At 42.3% G+C, this 20753-nt stretch overlaps 1 protein-coding gene across 4 annotated transcripts in view; it reads left to right on the forward strand.

The window, feature by feature from the left end:
* The window catches only part of TRPC6 (transient receptor potential cation channel subfamily C member 6), a 119244-nt gene that overhangs the window by 48720 nt on the left and 49771 nt on the right, over positions 1-20753 (forward strand). Inside the window, exon 1 of one of the 4 annotated variants that reach the window (XM_054512342.2) lies at positions 18102-18309. The exons of the other annotated variants lie outside the window; for them this stretch is intronic. Coding sequence (XP_054368317.1) covers positions 18299-18309 — 11 coding nt within the window. The 5' untranslated portion in view covers positions 18102-18298. Of the gene's footprint in view, positions 1-18101; positions 18310-20753 lie in introns of those variants that run through there. 4 annotated transcript variants of the gene reach the window in all.

A 20753-nucleotide genomic window follows, 5' to 3' on the forward strand; every position in this document is an offset into this window, starting at 1 on the left:
GATGCAGACATCTTTGGGGGACCACTCAGCCTCCCCCAGTCTGGGAGGGGCACAGAGCTCCGAAATCTCCAGAAGCAAGCTGATGATCAAAAACAACAGAAGAGGGAGCTCTGTGACATTAGGAAAGTTTTCCCGAACTCTGCTTCCTCCTAAAAGTTCAGAGAAAGTAAATTCAGGTAAAACAGGCAACAGAAAAGTATCACATGGCCTTTTTTCAAAAACAAACTAAAAGATGATATAGGATGTGGAAGAACAGTATTCAACAGAATGAGAAAAATTCATACAACTGAGGTTTCAGAAATAAAAAAAAAGTGTAGCACAAGAAATAAACACAACAGAGCATGGTTTAAGGGACGCAAAAGGCGGAATAAGACAATACACTGAGTATAAGAGAGAGAAGAAGGTGATTTAAAGGATTAGAGAGAAAGTCACACAAACATGAAGAATAGACAATTCAACATAAAGATAGTGGAGGTCTCTGGAAAAATTAAGAATGGGTCCAGAGACCAGAAAAGAGTCTGAACAACAGTAACTCAAGAAAGCTTTTTGAGTGTATTTGAAATTATATATTGAAAGCACAATGAGTACCTAAGACTATCAGCCCAGAATGACCAATGTCAAGCTACGTTTTGGTAAAATGACAGCACTTTAAAGAAAACACTGATTTGGCTTCTAGGCGAAACTGTCCAGTGATTCCTTAGGGGCAGAAAATCAGGTTATTGTCAGGCCTTTCCTGACAACAGTACTTGATGCTAAGAGAAAGTGGGGTCCTGGAAAGAAACGCTAGCCAGGGATTTTCTGCTCAGCAAACTCACCTTCAGACATAAGGGGTAGAGACAAACTGTGAACAACATACCAGAGCTCAGGGATGTGGTTCCCAAGACCTCTGTCTGAGGGAGCTTTCAGGGAATGTGCGCCTGAGCCCCGAGTGAACAGAGGATCATCAGCAGAGGCATTCCATGAATCCTTACTTTTGGAGCTCAGACTGCAGGGTATTCACGGGGAGCGTGTAGAATATGGTCATACGCTCACACAGGATATGGTCCAACTGCCAAAAAATAGAGGGAGAAGGAAAAGCACATAGGCCAAAAATCAAATAAAGAACAAAAATCCACGTTCCAGGGGAGATAGAGGTCACAGTTCTATCAGTATTCGTCCTTTTGAGACAGTCACATATGTAGGGGGATGAAGTAAATGAATATACATGGGAATGGACATGCGATTATGTATAGATATAAAAAGAACATTATCTTAGAAGATTTCCCGAAGGAGGTGACGCTCAGCAACTGCATGATGTCCCCCCAAGTCCCAGGTGTGCACGTGTGGGCAACACCACCATAGCCCTGGGTTCAGTCCAGACCCCTTCCGTCCCCGGTTCCTCACTCCTCACAGCCAGTCAGTCTGCAGATCCTACCGATTCTGCCTCTGGGGGAAGTGTCCTCACGTGCACCCTGTCCTCTCTGTCCTCACAGAGTGGCGGCTCTCGCCTGGGCACTGCAGTCATCCCCTGATGGGTCTCCCTGCACCTCCATCCCAGCCGTCAGAGGGCAGGGTGGTGTCTATAAGACACGAGTGCACACGCTCCGTGGCTGAACGCATCGGTGGCTTCCTGGAATCTTGCAGTGGAGGATGCAGCCCAGGCTGCGTTGTGAGCCCTGAGGGCCAGCGTGCTTCTTCCCGCTTCCTGGTCCCCCAGCCCTACCCGGCCTCTCCGGGCTCCCCACACAGGCCGTGGCTTAGGGCCATCACATTAACAGTTTTCTCCTCTACGGTGCGTTCTCTCCCTCCTGCCGTATCTTACCCTCTGGTTTCCACTGAAGTGTCACTTTCTCCAGAAACACTTGCCAGATCTCAACCCCGGACCAGAGACGCGGCCTGAGTGTGGGGCTCCAGAGCTTCTGGGGAGCACTGAGCACTGGCAATTACATTTTTGATGCCAGTCTTCCCGCTGACATGGAAGTTCCTCGAAGAGAGAAACCTGCCTACCTACTTCCCACATGATCCCCATTTCCCGTCACAGAGCACTTACTGAATGGGTAAGGAAGTGAGGTCTAAGTAGGACTGGGGTGTAACAAAGTCTGCCACCTTCCTTCTTCTAATCTTCGCAGTTATTAAAACCAAGTGTGATGTCACCTATTTATATTTACGGGAATATTATTTATAGGAGATTTCCACATTCATAGTCATTAATCTGCCTGTCAACTTTTTTAAGGCAGGTCATTTAATTTACTTGCAAAATATTTCATTCTTCCCATCCTAACTTGTAACCACAGTAAAAGCTGGTTAACTAGGACCCTCCATTAGTTAGTAATGCTTTTATGTTCTGCTTTTAACAGACTAGGCAAACCACATGGGGGAAAAAAAAGTCTATTATCATTAAATTTACTAAATGTAAAGAAAACCACTAAGTCATATCCCAGAGTCAGCCCAGTTTACTACATTTTCTATATTTGAGGTTGTTCAGAATAATAATGACCCTATAGTCCTCTGCAGTCCCAAGTTATGAAAAAAAATGGATTTAATCATCTTGGCACAAAAGTCGATAAAATCTTTTATGAAGACTTCCAGTAACAGAGGTTAAAGCAAAAACCAAAATGAATAAATTCTTGGGCTAGTCACTAAGTTAACCACAAAAATAAATTAACCAGAACATCTTACTTCTGAGCATTCTGGAAAGTTCTGAACCCCTCTTTTATATGTTATTCTACATTTCTTAATTGCTCTGGCACCCCAGATGATTTATATGTTTCTTTTCTCACATAAATTTTATAGCTATGTGTGAACACTACGTGGGTTCCTGGTGTGCAAGTCAGGATTTCCTAATAAACCATTGTTTTAACTTCTGAAAAATCACATTGGATTACAAAGTCACTTTGCTGTGAAGTGGATGTGTTAAGGAGATGTGAGCCATGTCTGGCTAAATGCACCTTTATTTCTAAAGTATGTCGGTTTTTATTTAATCTTCCCTTCAACTAGATCAAGAACGTGTAGAGTTATTGATCTTTTGCCTGTCGTATTATTTGGCTACCTATTTTCTTTTTTTTTTTTTAACCTTCCTTGACATCATGGAACTGTAAGTGTAGATGATTTGGTCGTTTCAGGGTAAGGTGGTTTGAATCTTGGCACGACCCTGAGCGTGGGCAGCAGCGCGGGTGATACTAGAATGAAAGGGAGCGAGCGAGGGCCAAGTGCAGCACCAGACGCGAGGGAGGGAGAAAATGTCTCGTCTGCAGGGACTCTCACGGAAGAGCCGTGCAGCCTCCTGCACTCGGTGGGCTGGAAGCTTCCAGATGGGCACATAGCGTCTAGCACCCAGGAATCTAGCAAACAAGGAGGGAGGAAGAACATCTTTTATGGAGAGAAGTTCTGCCTCAAACTCAGGTTGGCCCCGGAGTTTATAAAACAAAGTAAGAGCTCCTCAAAGTGGTGGGAGGCAGCCTGTGGCACAGGAGATGCATGTTGTCTGATTTCTAGTTTCCAAGTAGCCGAACTGAATGTAGCTTCAGGCAGGAGCCGATCTAGGCCTTGTGCGGCCTGATGCTGATATAATTTTAAGGGCTCTGTTTAAAGAATATACAAAATTCTGAACATAAGCTTACCAGAGTCCCTCCCCATGAGAGGCTCTGGAGGTTGAGCTTCTGAGCTTTGGATACATGTGCCCGGGGTCCAAGTGTGTACAGGAGGTTGCAGGACCTGACCTGTCCCTGTGGCCCCTAAGTGTGTTTATATATATGTGTGTGTGTGTGTGTGTGTGTGTGTGTATTCCAAAATGCATAGGCTAAGAAAGCACCCCACAGCAAAGGCAATGGTTCAGCATCCCCGTAGATTTCTGGGATAAGAGGAAACAGACTACATGTGAGAGTTAATACCAACAGCAATACAATAATGAAATAGTGATAATAGCTCTTATTGTATTTGATGCGTGCCAAATGCCAAGCTAAACAGCTCTCTCTAACGTTTTACCCAGGTAATATAGAGGCCAGCAGCACTCTGAGGTATTATTTGCATTTTAAAGATAATTTTTAACCAAAGTATTTCATAGTAAGATCATATTCGTAAATTTGCACCTACTGCCTTGTGATCTGCATTGTATTGGCAGATCGTACATGGTGGACACACGCCCATGTCCGTATCTCAGGGTCTAATACCGCGTAAATATTTCCATTACTCTGAATTTTACCTTTTCCATCACGCATGCCTAAAATCATAAAGAATAATACATGTAACATAAATTTATTTAGTCAAATAGATATAAATCTCGCTATAGTTATAGATACTGAGACACTGATAAAAATAGTTTCTACTCCATTGCATTGCAGAAAGGATTTGGGGTGGCAGTAATTTGAACGGAATACTAAAAACAACTTAAGAGGAGTAACTATTTAGCTACTTCATTTTAAAACGTATCCTTTTGTAAATAATTTCATGAAGTTGGGTAATCAGTTTCAAATTGTGCACCATTGTTCTCATGAAAGCGGCAAGGTGTCCATGAAAACAATTAGATATCACAAGCACACACACACTCATACACACCCCACTTAATGAAGGCATGTTGTCTGTTAGGTTAGTAGTACTGGGGCTCTGTCATAAAAATGGAAATTGTGAAATTCCTGTTCTCCCTCAGTGTTACATAAGAACACTTGCTCAGGTCAGTCCTTATGGGTATAAAATGATCAAAGCAAAAGACTGCTTCCTAAATTTTTTAAGTGTCTAGAGGCTTGCATTTCAATTGAACGTAGTGGTTTCAGTGTTGTTTCTCAAACTGGTGCAAACACGTTCAACCAAGATTCAGAGGCGATGATTCAACAGAGCCTTGCAAAATCCAGAAACCCCATTTGGCATGTTCAGGGGAAGTGCAGATTTCAGCAGGAAGTACATGTATTACAGGAAATAAAGAAAGAAGAAGAAATAATTTTTATTCTTGACTTAACTGAAATCACCCTTATGTTGCCTTATCCAGGGTTAGTACCGCTTACGAGAGACCCCACAGCCTTGTACCTATACGATGTCTTGAGATTGTAGCCTTCTACATTTCTTCAGTGTTTATGTGCACAGTGAATAGTATAACTCATTAGAAACAGGATCTAATCTGTTATACTTTTTAAAAAATGCATTCCCTGTATTTTGGAAGCTCAGCCTATTTAATTAAATCATCTTTTGATATTTAGAAAATTCTAGAAGATACTTACATATAAAAACAAAGAGGCAATTTAGGAATTATACACCTAGAAAAGTCCACTCAGTTAAAAATAACTCTAGTTATATTGGTCCTGATTTTAAAAAGGAAAAAGAACACTAAAATATACAAAAATATTTTTTGACAATCAAAAAAATACATAGCTTATATATAAGCTTCTAAGGGCAGAAAATATACCATAGTTAATTTAATGGTCAGTGTTTAATACAATTCCCCCTGGAAATCAGCACTCAGAACTTCTGTGAGGATGATGGTGGTCCTCTGTCCTCTGGAGGAAAGAGTTGCATTGATTAGAGGTGTCTGTATCAGCCTGGAGTGGTCATTGTTAAAAGGACCCGCACAGAGCAGAAGAGAGACATTCATGTTCACACTTTACTAACGCCCATGTTTTGAGCACTGCACTTGCCAGAAATTGTGTGAGGGGCTCGACACAGGACATGGTTCTCGTCGCCTTGGAGCTTCCATTCCCCACATGACTGAAACACATGGTGATGAGCACGGAGCATGGGAGGCAGCTGGCGAGTGGGGGAGGCAGCCCACAGGCTCTGGAGCAACCCCCCCACCCAGGGAGGCAGGGAAGGCTTTCCTGACGCCTGCCTCAGTCCCCATTCCCGCTCCCCTACTACAGGCCACCCCTGTCTGACCCCCTAGCTCCTACCTGGTCACTTGGCTCCTTCCCTTGCTCCTCTCCACTCCAGACCTGATGTGGATGCTCTCTGTGTCACCACATCACCCTCAGGATGAAGTCCAGACATTGTGGTATAATTCAAAGGATCGTCCCCCCTCGCACTGCCGTTTTCCTCCCTGCTCAATTTCTAGCTCTCCTGCAGCACGTGACCCTCAAGGCATATCAAACTACCTTGAGTTCCAAGGGTCTGTCATGTTCTTGCTTATCTTCTGCCTTTGGGGCATGCAGAACATCCTCTTTCCCCTTACGGAACCTTTACCGGGCTAGTTCATGTCCTTACTGTAGGTCTCCGTTCAGATCCGTTCCTCTAAGCCGGAAATACGAGTGTCATCCTAGTCTCTTCTCTCTGCCTCCTCTTTTTATTTTTTAAAGATTGTATTTACTTACTTACTTAGATAGCGTGCAGGAGCAGGGGGAGGGACAGAGGGAGAGAGAGAATCCCAAGCAGACACCCCACTAAGTGCAGAGCCAGTCGAGGGGCTCAATCCCAGGACCCTGAGATCAAGACTGGAGCCAAAACCAAGAGTCCAAGAGTTGGAGGCTCAACCGATCGAGCCATCCAGGTGCCCCAGTCTGCCTCCTCCTTTCCATTCCATCACCAAATTCCAAAAATTCTAGGGCTAAAAAGCATCTTGCTGTGGGCCATTTTAAAATTGTTCCTACTCATTCAAACACACTTACAAGGTTAGTATTCTTATTCCTCATTCTCAGAGAATTTGTTCATCTCAGAGATTAAGTTACTCACTCAGGATCACATACTCAGTAAGTCACAAATCTGGAATACCATTCAAATTCCATCTGACTCCAAGGCCAACGTGCTTTACCATGGCAAGGGATATACTAACAACCATTGTGTTTGTTCCAAAAACATCATTACTTTGAGACATTTAACTTCATTGTGCTTGTTTCTTCCATGGTTATACAAAAATCAGACACTAGATTTTTACATATTTTCATCTTTTTAACAATTCCTTTTAAATCTCTACTTAAAGTAGTTGCCTGTTTTAATCAAGGCAGTGAGACTTCATGGTTGCATATGTATTTCTAAAGGTTAGAAAGTGAGAAATAATTGGAAAGTGAATGATTTAGGTGTTTTTTGTATCAAAGAAAAATTATTTAAAAAGTAGTATAGGCTGATCTCACTTTTATGTGGAATCTAACAAAGTTGAATATGCAGAAGCAGAAAGTAGAATGGTGATTACCGGGGACAGAGAGGTGGGGGGAGGGGGAGATGTGGGTCAGGGCACAAAACTGAGTTGTGTAGGACTAGTAAGTCTAGACCTCTAATGGAGAGTGTAATGATGATAGTTAATAACACTGCACTGATACTCTTGTGAAAGAGTTCCCGAGACCTTTTATGGTACAACTGAGTAAGTTTGTTTAAGGAGTGCAGGGCCAGGACCCGTGGGTAGAAGGAGATGCACTTTTGCTGTGTGAAACTGGTGCTGACATGCTGAGTGCTCGAGGGGGAGGGGACGTGCAAGAGGGTCTTAGATCATAAATTTCTTCTTCGAGTTTATACTTGTAAAACTACTTCTGCAAGATTTCTCTGGTGCTTATCATTCAGTTTGATATTAACTATCAGTGAGATGTGCAGGCAGTCATGATGTAGGACAGACGTTAGGGTTCGAAGCTGACGGCCAAGAAAGAATTCTTGAGATGTCTTTGGTACAAAAAGGTGGTTTTATTAAAGCACAGGGACGGGACCCATGGGCAGAGGGAGTAGCATGGGGTCATGAAGAGTGACCCTTTTTGTACTTTCAAGTTGGGAGGGGGTTAGGGATAACGTAAGTCTCTAAGGAATTTGGAAGCAAGGTTTCCAGGACCTTGAGGTGGCTAGCTGTTGTTGGGAAAAGGTCATTTATTACCGTCTAATAAAACGTGAGTCGTGAGACCCTTCAGATGTGTATTGGTGGGTCATATGCTTGGGGGATGATTGCCAACACGTATCTTGGGGGGTTTAGAGATAAATGATGTTTCCAATGGAATTTTTTTTAAATTTTTTATTGTTATGTTAATCCCCATACATTACATCATTAGTTTTAGATGTAGTGTTCCATGATTCATTGTTTGTGTATAACACCCAGTGCTCCATGCAGAACGTGCCCTCTTCAATACCCATCACCAGGCTAACCTATCCCTCCACCCCCTCCCCTCTAGAACCCTCAGTTTGTTTTTCAGAGTCCATCATCTCTCACGGTTCGTCTACCCCTCTGATTCCCCCCCCCCTTCATTCTTCCCCTCCTGCTTCCCCAATTGCTGGATCATATGGTAGCTCTATTTTCAACTTTTTGAGGAACCTCCATACTGTTTTCCAGAGTGGCTGCACCAGCTTGCATTCCCACCAACAGTGTAGGAGGGTTCCCCTTTCTCCGCATCCCCGCCAACATTTGTCATTTCCTGACTTGTTAATTTTAGCCATTCTGACTGGTGTGAGGTGGTATCTCATTGAGGTTTTGATTTGGATTTCCCTGATGCCAAGCGATATTGAGCACTTTTTCATGTGTCTGTTGGCCATTTGCATGTCTTCTTTGGAAAAATGTCTGTTCATGTCTTCTGCCCATTTCTTGATTGGATTCTTTGTTCTTTGGGTGTTGAGTTTGATAAGTTCTTTATAGATTTTGGATACTAGCCCTTTATCTGATATGTCATTTGCAAATATCTTCTCCCATTCTGTCGGTTGTCTTTTGGTTTTGTTGACTGTTTCCTTTGCTTTGCAAAAGCTTTTTATCTTGATGAAGTCCCAATAGTTCATTTTTGCCCTTGCTTCCCTTGCCTGTGGCAATGTTTCTAGGAAGAAGTTGCTGAAGCTGAGGTCGAAGAGGTTGCTGCCTGTGTTCTCCTCTAGGATTTTGATGGACCCCTGTCTCACATTGAGGTCTTTCAACCATTTGGAGTCTATTTTTGTGTGTTGTGTAAGGAAATGGTCCAGTTTCATTCTTCTGCATGTGGCTATCCAATTTTCCCAACACCATTTGTTGAAGAGACTGTCTTTGTTCCATTGGACATTCTTTCCTGCTTTGTCAAAGATGAGTTGACCCTAGATTTGAGGGTCCATTTCTGGGCTCTCTATTCTGTTCCGTTGATCTATGTGTCTGTTTTTGTGCCAGTACTATACTGTCTTGATGATGGCAGCTTTTTAATAGAGCTGGAAGTCCGGAATTGTGATGCCGCCAGCTTTGCTTTTCTTTTTCAACATTCCTCTGGCTATGCGGGGTCTTTTCTGGTTCCATACAAATTTGAGGATTATTTGTTCCATTTCTTTGAAAAAAGTGGATGGTATTTTGATGGGGATTGCATTGAATGTGTCGATTGCTCTAGGTAGCATTGACATCTTCACAATATTTGTTCTTCCAATCCATGAGCATGGAACGTTTTTCCATTTCTTTGTGTCCTCCTCAATTTCTTTCATGAGTATTTTATAGTTTTCTGAGTACAGATCCTTTGCCTCTTTGGTTAGATTTATGCCTGGTATCTTATGGTTTTGGGTGCAATTGTAAATGGGATCAACTCCTTAATTTCTCTTTCTTCTGTTCTGTTGTTGGTGTATAGGAATGCCACTGACTTCTGTGCATTGATTTTATATCCTGCCACTTTACTGAATTCCTGTATGAGTTCTAGCAGTTTTGGGGTAGAGTCTTTTGGGTTTTCCACATAAAGTATCATATCATCTGCACAGAGTGAGAGTTTGACTTCTTCTTTGCCGATTTGCATGCCTTTGATTTCTTTTTGTTGTCTGATTGCTGTGGCTAGGACTTCTAATACTATGTTGAATAGCAGTGGTGATAGTGGACATCCCTGCCGTGTTCCTGACCTTAGGGGGAAAGCTCTCAGTTTTTCCCCATTGAGAAGGATACTCGCTGTAGGTTTTTCGTAGATGGCTTTTATGATATTGAGGTATGTACCCTCTATGCCTATACTCTGAAGAGTTTTGATCAAGAAAGGATGCTGTACTTTGTCAAATGCTTTTTCTGCATCTATTGAGAGGATCATATGGTTCTTGTTCTTTCTTTTGTTAATGTATTGTATCACGTTGATTGATTTGCGACGTTGAACCAACCTTGCAGCCCAGGGATAAATCCCACTTGGTCGTGGTGAATAATCCTTTTAATGTGCTGTTGGATCCTATTGGCTAGTATTTTGGTGAGAATTTTTGCGTCCATGTTCATCAGGGATATTGGTCTGTAGTTCTCCTTTTTGATGGGGTCTTTGTCTGGTTTTGGGACCAAGGTAATGGTGGCCTCATAAAATGAGTTTGGAAGTTTTACTTCCATTTCTATTTCTTGGAACAGTTTCAGAAGAATAGGTATTAATTCTTCTTGAAATGTTTGGTAGAATTCCCCTGGGAAGCCATCTGGCCCTGGGCTTTTGTTTTTTGGGAGATTTTTGATGACTGCTTCAATTTCCTTAGTGGTTATAGGTCTGTTCAGGTTTTCTATTTCCTCCTGGTTCAGTTTTGGTAGTTGATACATCTCTAGGAATGCATCCATTTCTTCCAGGTTATCTAATTTGCTGGCATAGAGTTGTTCATAATATGTTCTTATAATTGTTTGTATTTCTTTGGTGTTGCTTGTGATCTCTCCTCTTTCATTCATGATTTTGTTGATTTGGGTCATTTCTCTTTTCTTTTTGATAAGTCTGGCCAGGGGCTTATCAATCTTGTTAATTCTTTCAAAGAACCAGCTCCTAGTTTCATTGATCTGTTCTACTGTTCTTTTGGTTTCTATTTCATTGATTTCTACGATGATCTTTATTATTTCTCTTCTCCTGCTGGGTTTAGGCTTCATTTGCTGTTCTTTCTCCAGCTCCTTTAGGTGTAGGGTTAGGTTGTGTACTTGAGACCTTTCCTGTTTCTTGAGGAAGGCTTGTATTGCTATATACTTTCCTCTTAGGGCTGCCTTTGCTGCATCCCAAAGATTTTGAATAGTTGTGTTTTCATTTTCATTGGTTTCCATGTATTTTTTTAATTCTTATTTAATTTCCTGGTTGACCCATTCATTCTTCAGTAGGATGCTCTTTAGCCTCCATGTATTTGAGTTCTTTCCGACTTTCCTCTTGTGATTGAGTTCTAGTTTCAAAGCATTGTGGTCTGAAAATAGGCAGGGAATGATCCCAATCTTTTGGTACCGGTTGAGACCTGATTTATGACCTAGGATGTGATCGATTCTGGACAATGTTCCATGGGCACTAGAGAAGAATGTGTATTCCGTTGCTTTGGGATGGAATGTTCTGAATATGTCTGTGAAGTCCATTTGGTCCAGTGTGTCATTTAAGGTCTTAATTTCCTTGTTGATCATTTGCTTAGGCAATCTGTCCATTTCAATGAGGGGGGTGTTAAAGTCCCCCACTATTATTGTATTGTTGTTGATGTGTTTCTTTGCTTTTGTTATTAATTGCCTTATATAATTGGCTGCTCCCATGTTAGGGGCATAGATATTTACAATTGTTAGATCTTCTTGTTGGATAGACCCTGTAAGTATGACATAGTGTCCTTCCTCATCTCTTATTACAGTCTTTGGTTTAAAATCTAATTTGTCTGATATAAGGATTGCCACCCCAGCTTTCTTTTGATGTCCATTAGCATGGTAAATGGTTTTCCACCCCCTCACTTTAAATCTGGGGGTGTCTTTGGGTCTAAAATGAGTCTCTTGCAGTATATTGATGGGTCTTGTTTTTTAATCCAGTCTGATAGCCTGTGTCTTTTGATTGGGGCATTTAGCCCATTTACATTCAGGGTAACTATTGAAAGATATGAATTTAGTGCCATTGTATTGCCTGTAAGGTGACTGTTACTGTATATTGTCTGTGTTCCTTTCTGGTCTATGTTGCTTTTAGGCTCTCTCTTTGCTTAGAGGACCCCTTTCAATATTTCTTGTAGGGTTGGTTTCATGTTTGCAAATTCCTTTAGTTTTTGTTTGTCCTGGAAGCTTTTTATCTCTCCTTCTATTTTCAATGACAGCCTAGCTGGATATAGTATTTTTGGCTGCATATTTTTCTCATTTAGTGCTCTGAATATATCCTGCCAGTCCTTTCTGGCCTGCCAGGTCTCTGTGGATAGGTCTGTTGCCAATCTAATGTTTCTAACATTGTAGGTTACATATCTCTTCTCCCAAGCTGCTTTCAGGATTTTCTCTTTGTCTCTGAGACTCATAAGTTTTACTATTAGATGTCAGGGTGTTGACCTATTTTTATTGATTTTGAGAGGGGTTCCCTGTGTTTCCTGGATTTTGATGCCTGTTTCCTTCCCCAAATTAGGGAAGTTCTCTGCTATAATTTGCTCCAGTATACCTTCTGCCCCCCTCTCTGTTTCTTCTTCTTCTGGGATCCCAATTATTCTAATGTTGTTTCGTCTTATGGTATCGCTTATCTCTCAAATTCTGCCCTCGTGATCCAGTAGTTGTTTATCTCTCTTTTTCTCAGCTTCTTTATTTTCCATCATTTGGTCTTCTATATCACTGATTCTCTCTTCTGCCTCATTTATCCTAGCAGTTAGCGCCCCCATATTTGATTGCACCTCATTAATAGCCTTTTTGATTTCTACTTGGTTAGATTTTAGTTCTTTTACTTCCCCAAAAAGGGTTTCTCTAATAACTTCCATGCTTTTTTCAAGCCCAGCTAGTATCTTTAAAGTGATGATTCTGAACTCTAGATCTGACATCGTACTAATGTCTGTATTGAGTAGGTCCCTGGCAGTCGGTACTACCTCTTGTTCTTTTTGTTGAGGTGATTTTTTCCATCTTGTCATTTTGTGCAGAGGAGAATAGATTAATGAGAGAACAGAATGCTATAACAGGGTAACAACATTCCCAGAAAATATACTCTAAACAAATCAGAAAAGACCTGAAGCCAGGGGAAAAGAAAGGGAAAGAGAGAAAAAAGAAAAAGAAAAAAAAGAAAAAGAAAAAGATAAGATAAAAACAAACAAAAACAGAACAAAACAAAAAGAAAACCAGAATGTGATCAAATATGATCAGGCTGGTATATAGATCAGTGCCACACACTAGATTTGGGGTGTATTTTGGTCTGTTAGAAGAAAGTGCCTCCCAAAATTTTAAAGAAAGAAAAACTTATATATGTACAAAAGTAAGGGTTGATATGATGAAGGGATGGAATATGACTGTAAAGATGGAAATTATAAAAAATTTTATAAAAGGAATTGATAAGTTGTTTGAAAAAAGAAAGAAGAGGATTTAAAAAAAGAAAAAAGAAAAAAAAAGGGAGAGAATGTGATCAGACAGGGAAGTAGAAAAAAAAACATACACTAGAGATTTAGGGTATATTTTGATCTGTTAGAAGAAACTATCTCAAAATTTTAAAGAGAGAACAACTTATATATATATGCCAAAAATACAGGTAACTCCTATGAAGGGATAGAATATGACTCTAAAAATGAAAAATAAAAATGAAAAATAAAAAAAATTTTTTTTAAAAAAGGGATTGATAAGATGTTGGTTGAAAAAGGGAAAAAGAAAAATTCAAAAAAAAAAAGTTAAAAAAAAATTAACTTTGAAAGACTAAAGAATCATGGTAAAAAAGCCATGAATTCTATGTGCAGTATTCCCCTAGCGCTGGAGTTCTGCCATTCTCATTGATCGGTAAACTTGGTCTTGGCTGGCTGTTCTTGCTGATCTTCTGGGGGAGGGGCCTGTTGCCGTGGTTTCCAAAAGTCTTTGCCAGAGGCGGAATTGCCCCGCCCTTGCCCCCTTCCGGGCTAAGTAATCTGCTCAGGTTTGCCCTCCAGAGCTTTTGTTCCCTGCAAGCTTTCTGTACAGCTTTGGAGGCGGAGAGTGAAAATGGCAGCTTCCCAATCTCTGCCTCGGAGTAGCCGAGAACTCGGGCCCTGCTCCTCAGTGAGCCCCCAGAGAAAAGCTGTCAGTCACTCCCATCTCCCTGGTCTCTGGCCGCACTCCGTGCTCACCCGGCCTGTGACCGCGTGTTTCTGTCTCTGGCACTGGACCCCTGTGGAGTCTCCAAACCCAGCAGATCCCTGCGGTGCGCTCCCACACCTCTCCTCCCGGGGGAAGAAGGGGAGTTTCCCCGCATCTGCCATTTGTTGGATCCCTGCTGGAGGAGCAGGGGCCCGACTGTGCCACGGATCACAGTTTATGGCAACCCCGAGCTGAGAGCCCACGCCTGGGCTCTGTCTCTGCAGCCAGCTTCCCTGCTCTGATACCTGGGAGCTCTGCCACACTCAGGCACCCCCGGTCCTTCTGTGACCCCAAGGGTCCTGAGACCATACTGTCCCACGAGGGTTCCACCCCCCGCTTAGCCACTGGAGTGATGTCCCTCAGCGGAGCAGTCTTCTAAAAGTTCCGATTTTGTGCTCCGCGACTCTATCACTTGCCAGAAGCGGCCTGTGGAGGCCCCTCCCCCGCCGTCTATCCTCCTGAATATTGCCTCGGATTCACTTCTCCGCACGTCCTACCTTCCAGAAAGTGGTCGCTTTTCTGTTCAGAGAGTTGCTGCTCTTCTTTTCTTCGATCTCCTTTTGAGTTAGTAGGTGTTTGGAATGGTTTGATCCCTATCCAGCTGAATTCCTGAGAGGAGAGGAAATCCAGGTCTCCTACTCCTCCGCCATCTTGTTCCGCCTCTCCAATGGAATTTTTATATGTTAAAGTAGACTTACAGGATCCTGGGAGTTGGGCCAGGATTGACTTTTGCCCTCAGCAAAGTATTAACGAGGCAGCTGAGTCCCTAGAGGAAGGTCACTCTGCCTGTTTCAAGGACTTGTCAGTGGGCTGTAGGTAGTAGGAAATTTAGTTTTTCTTCTGCGTTTGTTTTCCTTATCGATGAGAACCTTTAAGAATGTAGCAATCAGGGGCACCTGGGTGGCTCAGATGGTTGAGCGTCTGCCTTCGGCTCGGGTCATGATCCCGGAGTCCTGGGATCGAGTTCCGCATCGGGCTCCCCACTCTGCGGGGAGTCTGCTTCTCCCTCTACCTCTCTCTCTCTCTCTCTCTCTCTCATGAATAAATAAATAAAATCTTAAAAAAAAAAAAAAAGAATGGAGCAATCAGCACTTAGTTGATCCTTACCAAAACTAGGCAGGCTCTAGGTCAGCTTTCTGGGCTACAGGTGAACATTTTTAGGCTTCTATCCCTCAATACAGAAATTTGCTAAGAGAGATTTCATGTACTCTCAACTCAAAGGAGGGAATGTGACTATGTGAGTAGATGCGTTAAGTTCATTAACCTGATTGTAGTAATCATTTCAGTGTGTATGTCAAATCATCATGTCATATACCCTAAACACACTAAATATACACATTCTTTATTAAATAATAAAATAAAGAAATTCTTATCAGGCAAACATGCCATTAAAATTCTGGATCTCCTATTTTAAAAAAAACAAACAACACTGTAGGAAATTCTACCACCTACCCATAGATAACCACTGCTGTCAAATTTTATTGTATTTTTTAAGGATTGTATATATACATACATATATATATATATATAGCACTGTGTACACACAGATCATACCACATACCACATAGGGGCTGTTTTTAAAGTGGGAAGGTAAGTAACTGTGCCTCGTTGTCAGTAACCCGTTGGCTGGTTAGGGCCTGTGTATATTCTGAGGTGGGTCATCAGATGCGTTCAGCCTGGCAGTCGCCATGGGCCTCTCTCCTTTCCATCACTCAAGCCTGTCTGCCCAAAGGTGGCCGCTACAAGAAGTATGCATGAGAGGCTGCTTTTAGAAGGAGGAATGCTAATGAATCATTTGGAGGAAGGCAACAGGCTAGCAGTAAGTAATCTCTGTTGACTTTGGCAAGCACAAAGCCCTTCTGCCGGGAGAGATCCCTCCCAAACTAACAGCCATTATAATTTTAAAATGACAAAGGAACACAGGGAGAAATAAGAGAGGAAAGAATATTTTCCTCAAATGACATGGAAGGGTTAGAAAATTTCACATAGAATCGCTCTATCCATTCTTAATCTTTTGGTGCAACATTAGAAAAATTTTAAATGACTTTCTTTTCTACCCACATGCACGTGCCTTAAATGATCATTGCCAAGTGCAGCAGAGTATTTGAGTTGTGATTAGATGTATTTTTTATCTCAAATGTAGAACCACTGAAATGGTTTAGTCTGTCTGTCCTAGAATGCGTTAGTTCTGGTATGACTGATTTAAAATGTTTCATGAGAAAGAAGAATAGAAAATTCCAGGCAGTGGGAGATAGTGGCAAATGTCCAGCCTCCAGTCTTCTGTGTATCCTCGAGACAAGACAGAAGAAGAAAGGGCAAATAAAACACACAGAAACCATGTCTGTGGCATAATCTGCAGACACTGTTGGGCAGGAGGACCTTTCTCTGTCCTGTGGTCCTTCTGGCCAGACGTACCATCAAATTGACAAGAGACAGATTAACAGGAGAAAAATCACACCTAATAGACCTGTGAACAGGGAGGCCACAGAGACATGGAATTCCAAAGACAATGAGGCAACTTGAAGCTTCAGTGAGCTCAGGAGAGGGGTCGGGTTGGAGGACACACAGGGGAGGAAGCCCATTAGCAGGAAGGTGAGAGGAGATGTTTGGAACAACCAGGTTGCGCTGTGATGCAGATGAGTTTCTTAGGTGGAGCAGACTCTCTGTGAATAGCTCTCTTCCTGGTACCAAAAGGCAGTTGAGGGGGAGTTAAAGAGCTTTTCCTGAATCTGCTGGGTTTGGATTGCTTTTACTCTAAATCGTGTGCCTGCAAAGTGGCCCATCTTGGGGCAGCCTGCCCGTGACCCCTACAACAGGGGTGATCAGAGTTGAAAATAACCGCAAGAAGGAAAAGGAAAACCTACTAGATCCTAAGGCAAGATCACGCATCCTCCTGCCCCGCTCCCCTCCATCCTGGCCTGTGAACACAAGGACAAGCAAGGACAGAGCGAGAAAAACTGCAGGAAAGGATGGAGAAGAAAAACTTTAGAAGAAAACTGGTGAATAAACTGGGGTTGATCTAAAACTACAGCCAGAAGGGGCTAAGCTGACCCTCCGTCTGAAAAATACTAAAAAAAAAATCTGTCCAGTAGGTCAGAGTGCAGACTGCAGAGAAAGGACTTAGAAGGATGCATGGTTGGAAAGAGTATTCTTCAAAGGACACACGTTCGAGGGAGAAAGGCAAAAATGAAGTGAGAAGTGCCTTTTGGCTACCGGGTAGTGAAAGAGAAAAGAAGCAAGAGGGTTCTGTCTTGGAATACGGCAGGTAACCAAAACCACAACCCCATCTGCTGCCGCCTGAGCAGCCAACAATCCATGACAGTCTGAGCTCTGCAGCACTCCCAGAAGACAGTGCTACTGGACCAGAAATTTTGCACAGTAATAATAATTTTTTTTAATTATTTAATAATAATTTAAAATAGGAACAGAAAAAAGTTCCAGTTGTCCTGCATCCTCACTGGAGCATGGTACAATTATTCTTGTTAGTTTTGGCCATTCTAATAGGCATGCAGTATATCTTATGGAGGTCATCATTTGCATCTCTTTCTTGGCTAATAATATGGAGCATTTTCCTCTGCTTATTTATCATCCATATTTATGTTTTGGTGAAGTGTCTGTCAAAGTTTTGCTTACTTTTATTTGGTTCTTTTTGCCTTTTTTTATTAGATTTTTATTATTGAATATTGTACGCTCTTTATATATTCTGGATATAAATCCTTTATCAGATACATGATTTACAAACATTTTCTCCAAACTGTGGCTTTTTTTTTTTATTCTTTTAACAGTGTCTTTCAAAAAGTGAAAGTTTTTCATTTTGACGAAGCCCAGTTTACCAATTTTTAAAGATTCATGTGTCATGCAGGGCGCCTGGGTGGCTCAGTTGGTTAAGCATTTGACTCTTGATTTTGACTTTGGTCATGATCTCGGGGTTGGAAGATTGAGCCCCACATTGGGCTCCTTGCTGAGCTGGAGCTTGCTTAAGATTCTCCCTCTCCCTCTCCCCCTCCTTGCTCATGTGCTCTCTCTCTCTCTCAAATGAAAATTAATAATAAAAATTTTTTAAAATAAATTTACTCTTAAAAAAATAAAATAATAAAAATGTTTTTGCTAATGCAAGCTGTGAAATTTATAGGTATAAGGTGTCTATCATATGCTATCATCCCTTTAATGCCTGTAGAGTCTGTAATGATGCCTTTCTCATTCTTGGCATTAGTAATTTGTATTTCCTGTCTTTTGTGTTTCTAATCTGGGAGAGCTTTATAGATTTTACTGATCTCCTCAAAAAACTTTGTGTAATGCTGGCACCGAAGAAACACTCATTTCCTTACAGGCGGTGAATTCAGGCTATCCCTGTGCCTGCTTTCCTTCAGACAGACATTTCCTGGGAACTCACTATGCAGGCCCCTCTCCAGCATCAAGAATGCACTGGGAAATATATAGGATGCCTTCACAGAACCACCTTCTTGTGAGAGAGACAGATAATACATGACAAAAAGGTAAAGCATAGATGTTATTCAGTAAGATGGGGGCAAAGCAGGAAGTGGAGATTGAAATGTTAAAGATTAGGGCTTTACTTTCAGTCGTCATGAGGGAAGGCCTCAGTGAGCAGGTGTCTTTTTGGTGCAGACTTGAAGGTGTTGGAGATGTGTACACAGGTATCAGGGGAAGATCTTCCAGGAAGAAGGTAGAGGGGGTGCAAACGTGCAAGTGTGCTTGGTGCTTCAAGGAGAAGGAAGGAGGCCAGTGTGGCTGGAGCAGAAGGATGGAGTGGGGTGCATCCAGTCCCGGGTCAGAATGTGTGGGGCCTCCTGGGTCGTAGTAGAGATGGCTTCTGTTTTGAGACAGGGAGCCATTGTAGGGTTTTAGGATGAGAGGTGACAGAATCTGAACGGTGTTTTAAAAGTACTATTCTGACTGCTATGGTGAGAAGAATTCTGTGGAGGGAACAAAAGCCGGGTGGGAGATGATTGCAGCCATCTAGGTAATATGGCCTCAACCAGAGTGGGAGCAAGAGGTACTCAGACCCTGGGTTCATGTTAAGGTACAGTTGACAGGATTTCCTGTTCAAAGCTTTTGGGGTATCAAAGAGAGAAATAAGTGAAGGATGCCACCAGGATTTTTTTTATTTCCTGAGTAATTAGAAGATGGGAATGCCATTAAATGAGATGGGGAGCAAGATCAAAGAAGCAGGTTTTGGAGAAAACATCATAATATAGAATTTTTTCGCAAGTTCTCACCTGACTTCAAGTTGTTCAGCTTAGTGTCCATGAAGGTAAGTGTTCCACTATTTAAAATAAAGAATCAAAATTACATTAACCAGAATGGCCCTTAGAGATTGCTTTCAGAGCGAGGGAAGCATTGACAGAGAGGGTAGATGGTGCTTGTCCTGCGGGTGCACGGTTGCTGAACATCTGGTCTACCCAGTTGGCCGAGGGCACGGTCGTGTCTTTGGGCGAGTATACTCATGGTTTGTGTCACTACCCTGGCCCTCAGCTAAGAGCTGAAGAATACAGACCCGACAAAGCTTTTACTGAGGCTAAGTCTGCTTTTCTCTGGCTATAATCTAAATGGGAATGAACTTAACATCAGCCATGGGAATATCTAGGAAATAAAACGTTGTTTCTTAAATTTGATATCCTGGGCGCCTGGGTGGCTCAGTTGCTTAAGTGTCTGAATCTTGATCTCAGCTCAGGTCTTGATTTCAGGGTGATGAGGTCAAGCCCCATATCAGGCTCTGCACTTAAAAAAAAGTAATTGATTTTCATCCTGAGAAAATCTCTCTTAACAGGACCAGAAACTAATTTTCTTTAACTAATTTATTTTAAGGTAATAGTGTCTTGGGATGAACATGCCTCAATAGTTTAGGGTTAAAAGTGGATCCTCAGTATTGGGCAAGTACCTGGGGCCTTAGTTTCCTCACGTAGAAAGTATTTATATAATTAAAAAATAATTTTTACACATTTCCTCTTCTCAAAAATCTGAAGGCAGGTCCTTGAAAAGTGAGAAAGTTGGACGAGATCATTTCTAAGTGCTCATCTGTCATTTTAGTCTGGGTTCTACCGTTATTTCCCTGGTGGATAAAGTGGAAGCCATGTAGATACATATCCTGTGCTCCCACATTGATGTGACTACATCCACCCAACGACTCACAGCGTCGATAAGGAATCGCAGAGTGGGATGTGCAGAGGAGAACTGAACAGTGTGCCAGGTTCTCAATTTTAAACTTAACTAGCATATCGATATAATGCAGTTCATAAAAATGGTGTGAGTTGCGTTGACAGGGACTGAAGTTCATTTTTACCCTAAAAGAAGGAGGGTAAGACAAGCATAACTTTTCCCTAGAAAAGTGGAGCCTTGCTTGTTTGTGCATGTGATTCCGAAGCCTCTGAAGAGCTAGTCAGCTAGTTGGCTTCGTGTCTTGTCAAACTGGTGGTGTCAGTGGTCCTCCTTTTCACCTTCCTTTAGGGAAGTCCTACAGCCGTCACAGCTCCAGCCACCTTGAAAATCCCGTTTTAAATCCAGGCTCACTGACTAGCCCCGAACGGCTGAGTAGAGGTGCAGGTGGAAGGAGACGCGCCCCATTCTTGGCTCAGTGTAAGTGGTGGCTTCTAGCTATGGTGGTCCCTCACACTATGTAGCTTGCAGTGTAATTCAGTGTTCTGTTTTTGTGAAATTGGTTTTTAAAAATACAGGTAAGAAAGGAGATGAGGCAAAAGACCTTGGCTAACAACCTTGCTCCTGAAAGCATTGTTATGGAAGAGTAGAAAAAACGGTGAGACCCCTCTTCCCTCTAAGGGGATTTCCTTGACCTCGATCTCTGTGACAGGGTCCAGAGCAGCAGCTCCAGGGAGCCCATGCTTCCTAGGACTCACTCCGGGTCAATGCTGACCAGCCCGCAGGGGCCCTAGAAGCTCTCCAAGTGGGGGTACGCGGTGAGGCA

The sequence above is a fragment of the Mirounga angustirostris genome, unplaced genomic scaffold (assembly GCF_029215605.1).
Source record: "Mirounga angustirostris isolate CCGP_5_RB_7025 unplaced genomic scaffold, mMirAng1.0.hap1 SCAF_13, whole genome shotgun sequence".
Lineage (NCBI taxonomy): Eukaryota > Metazoa > Chordata > Mammalia > Carnivora > Phocidae > Mirounga > Mirounga angustirostris.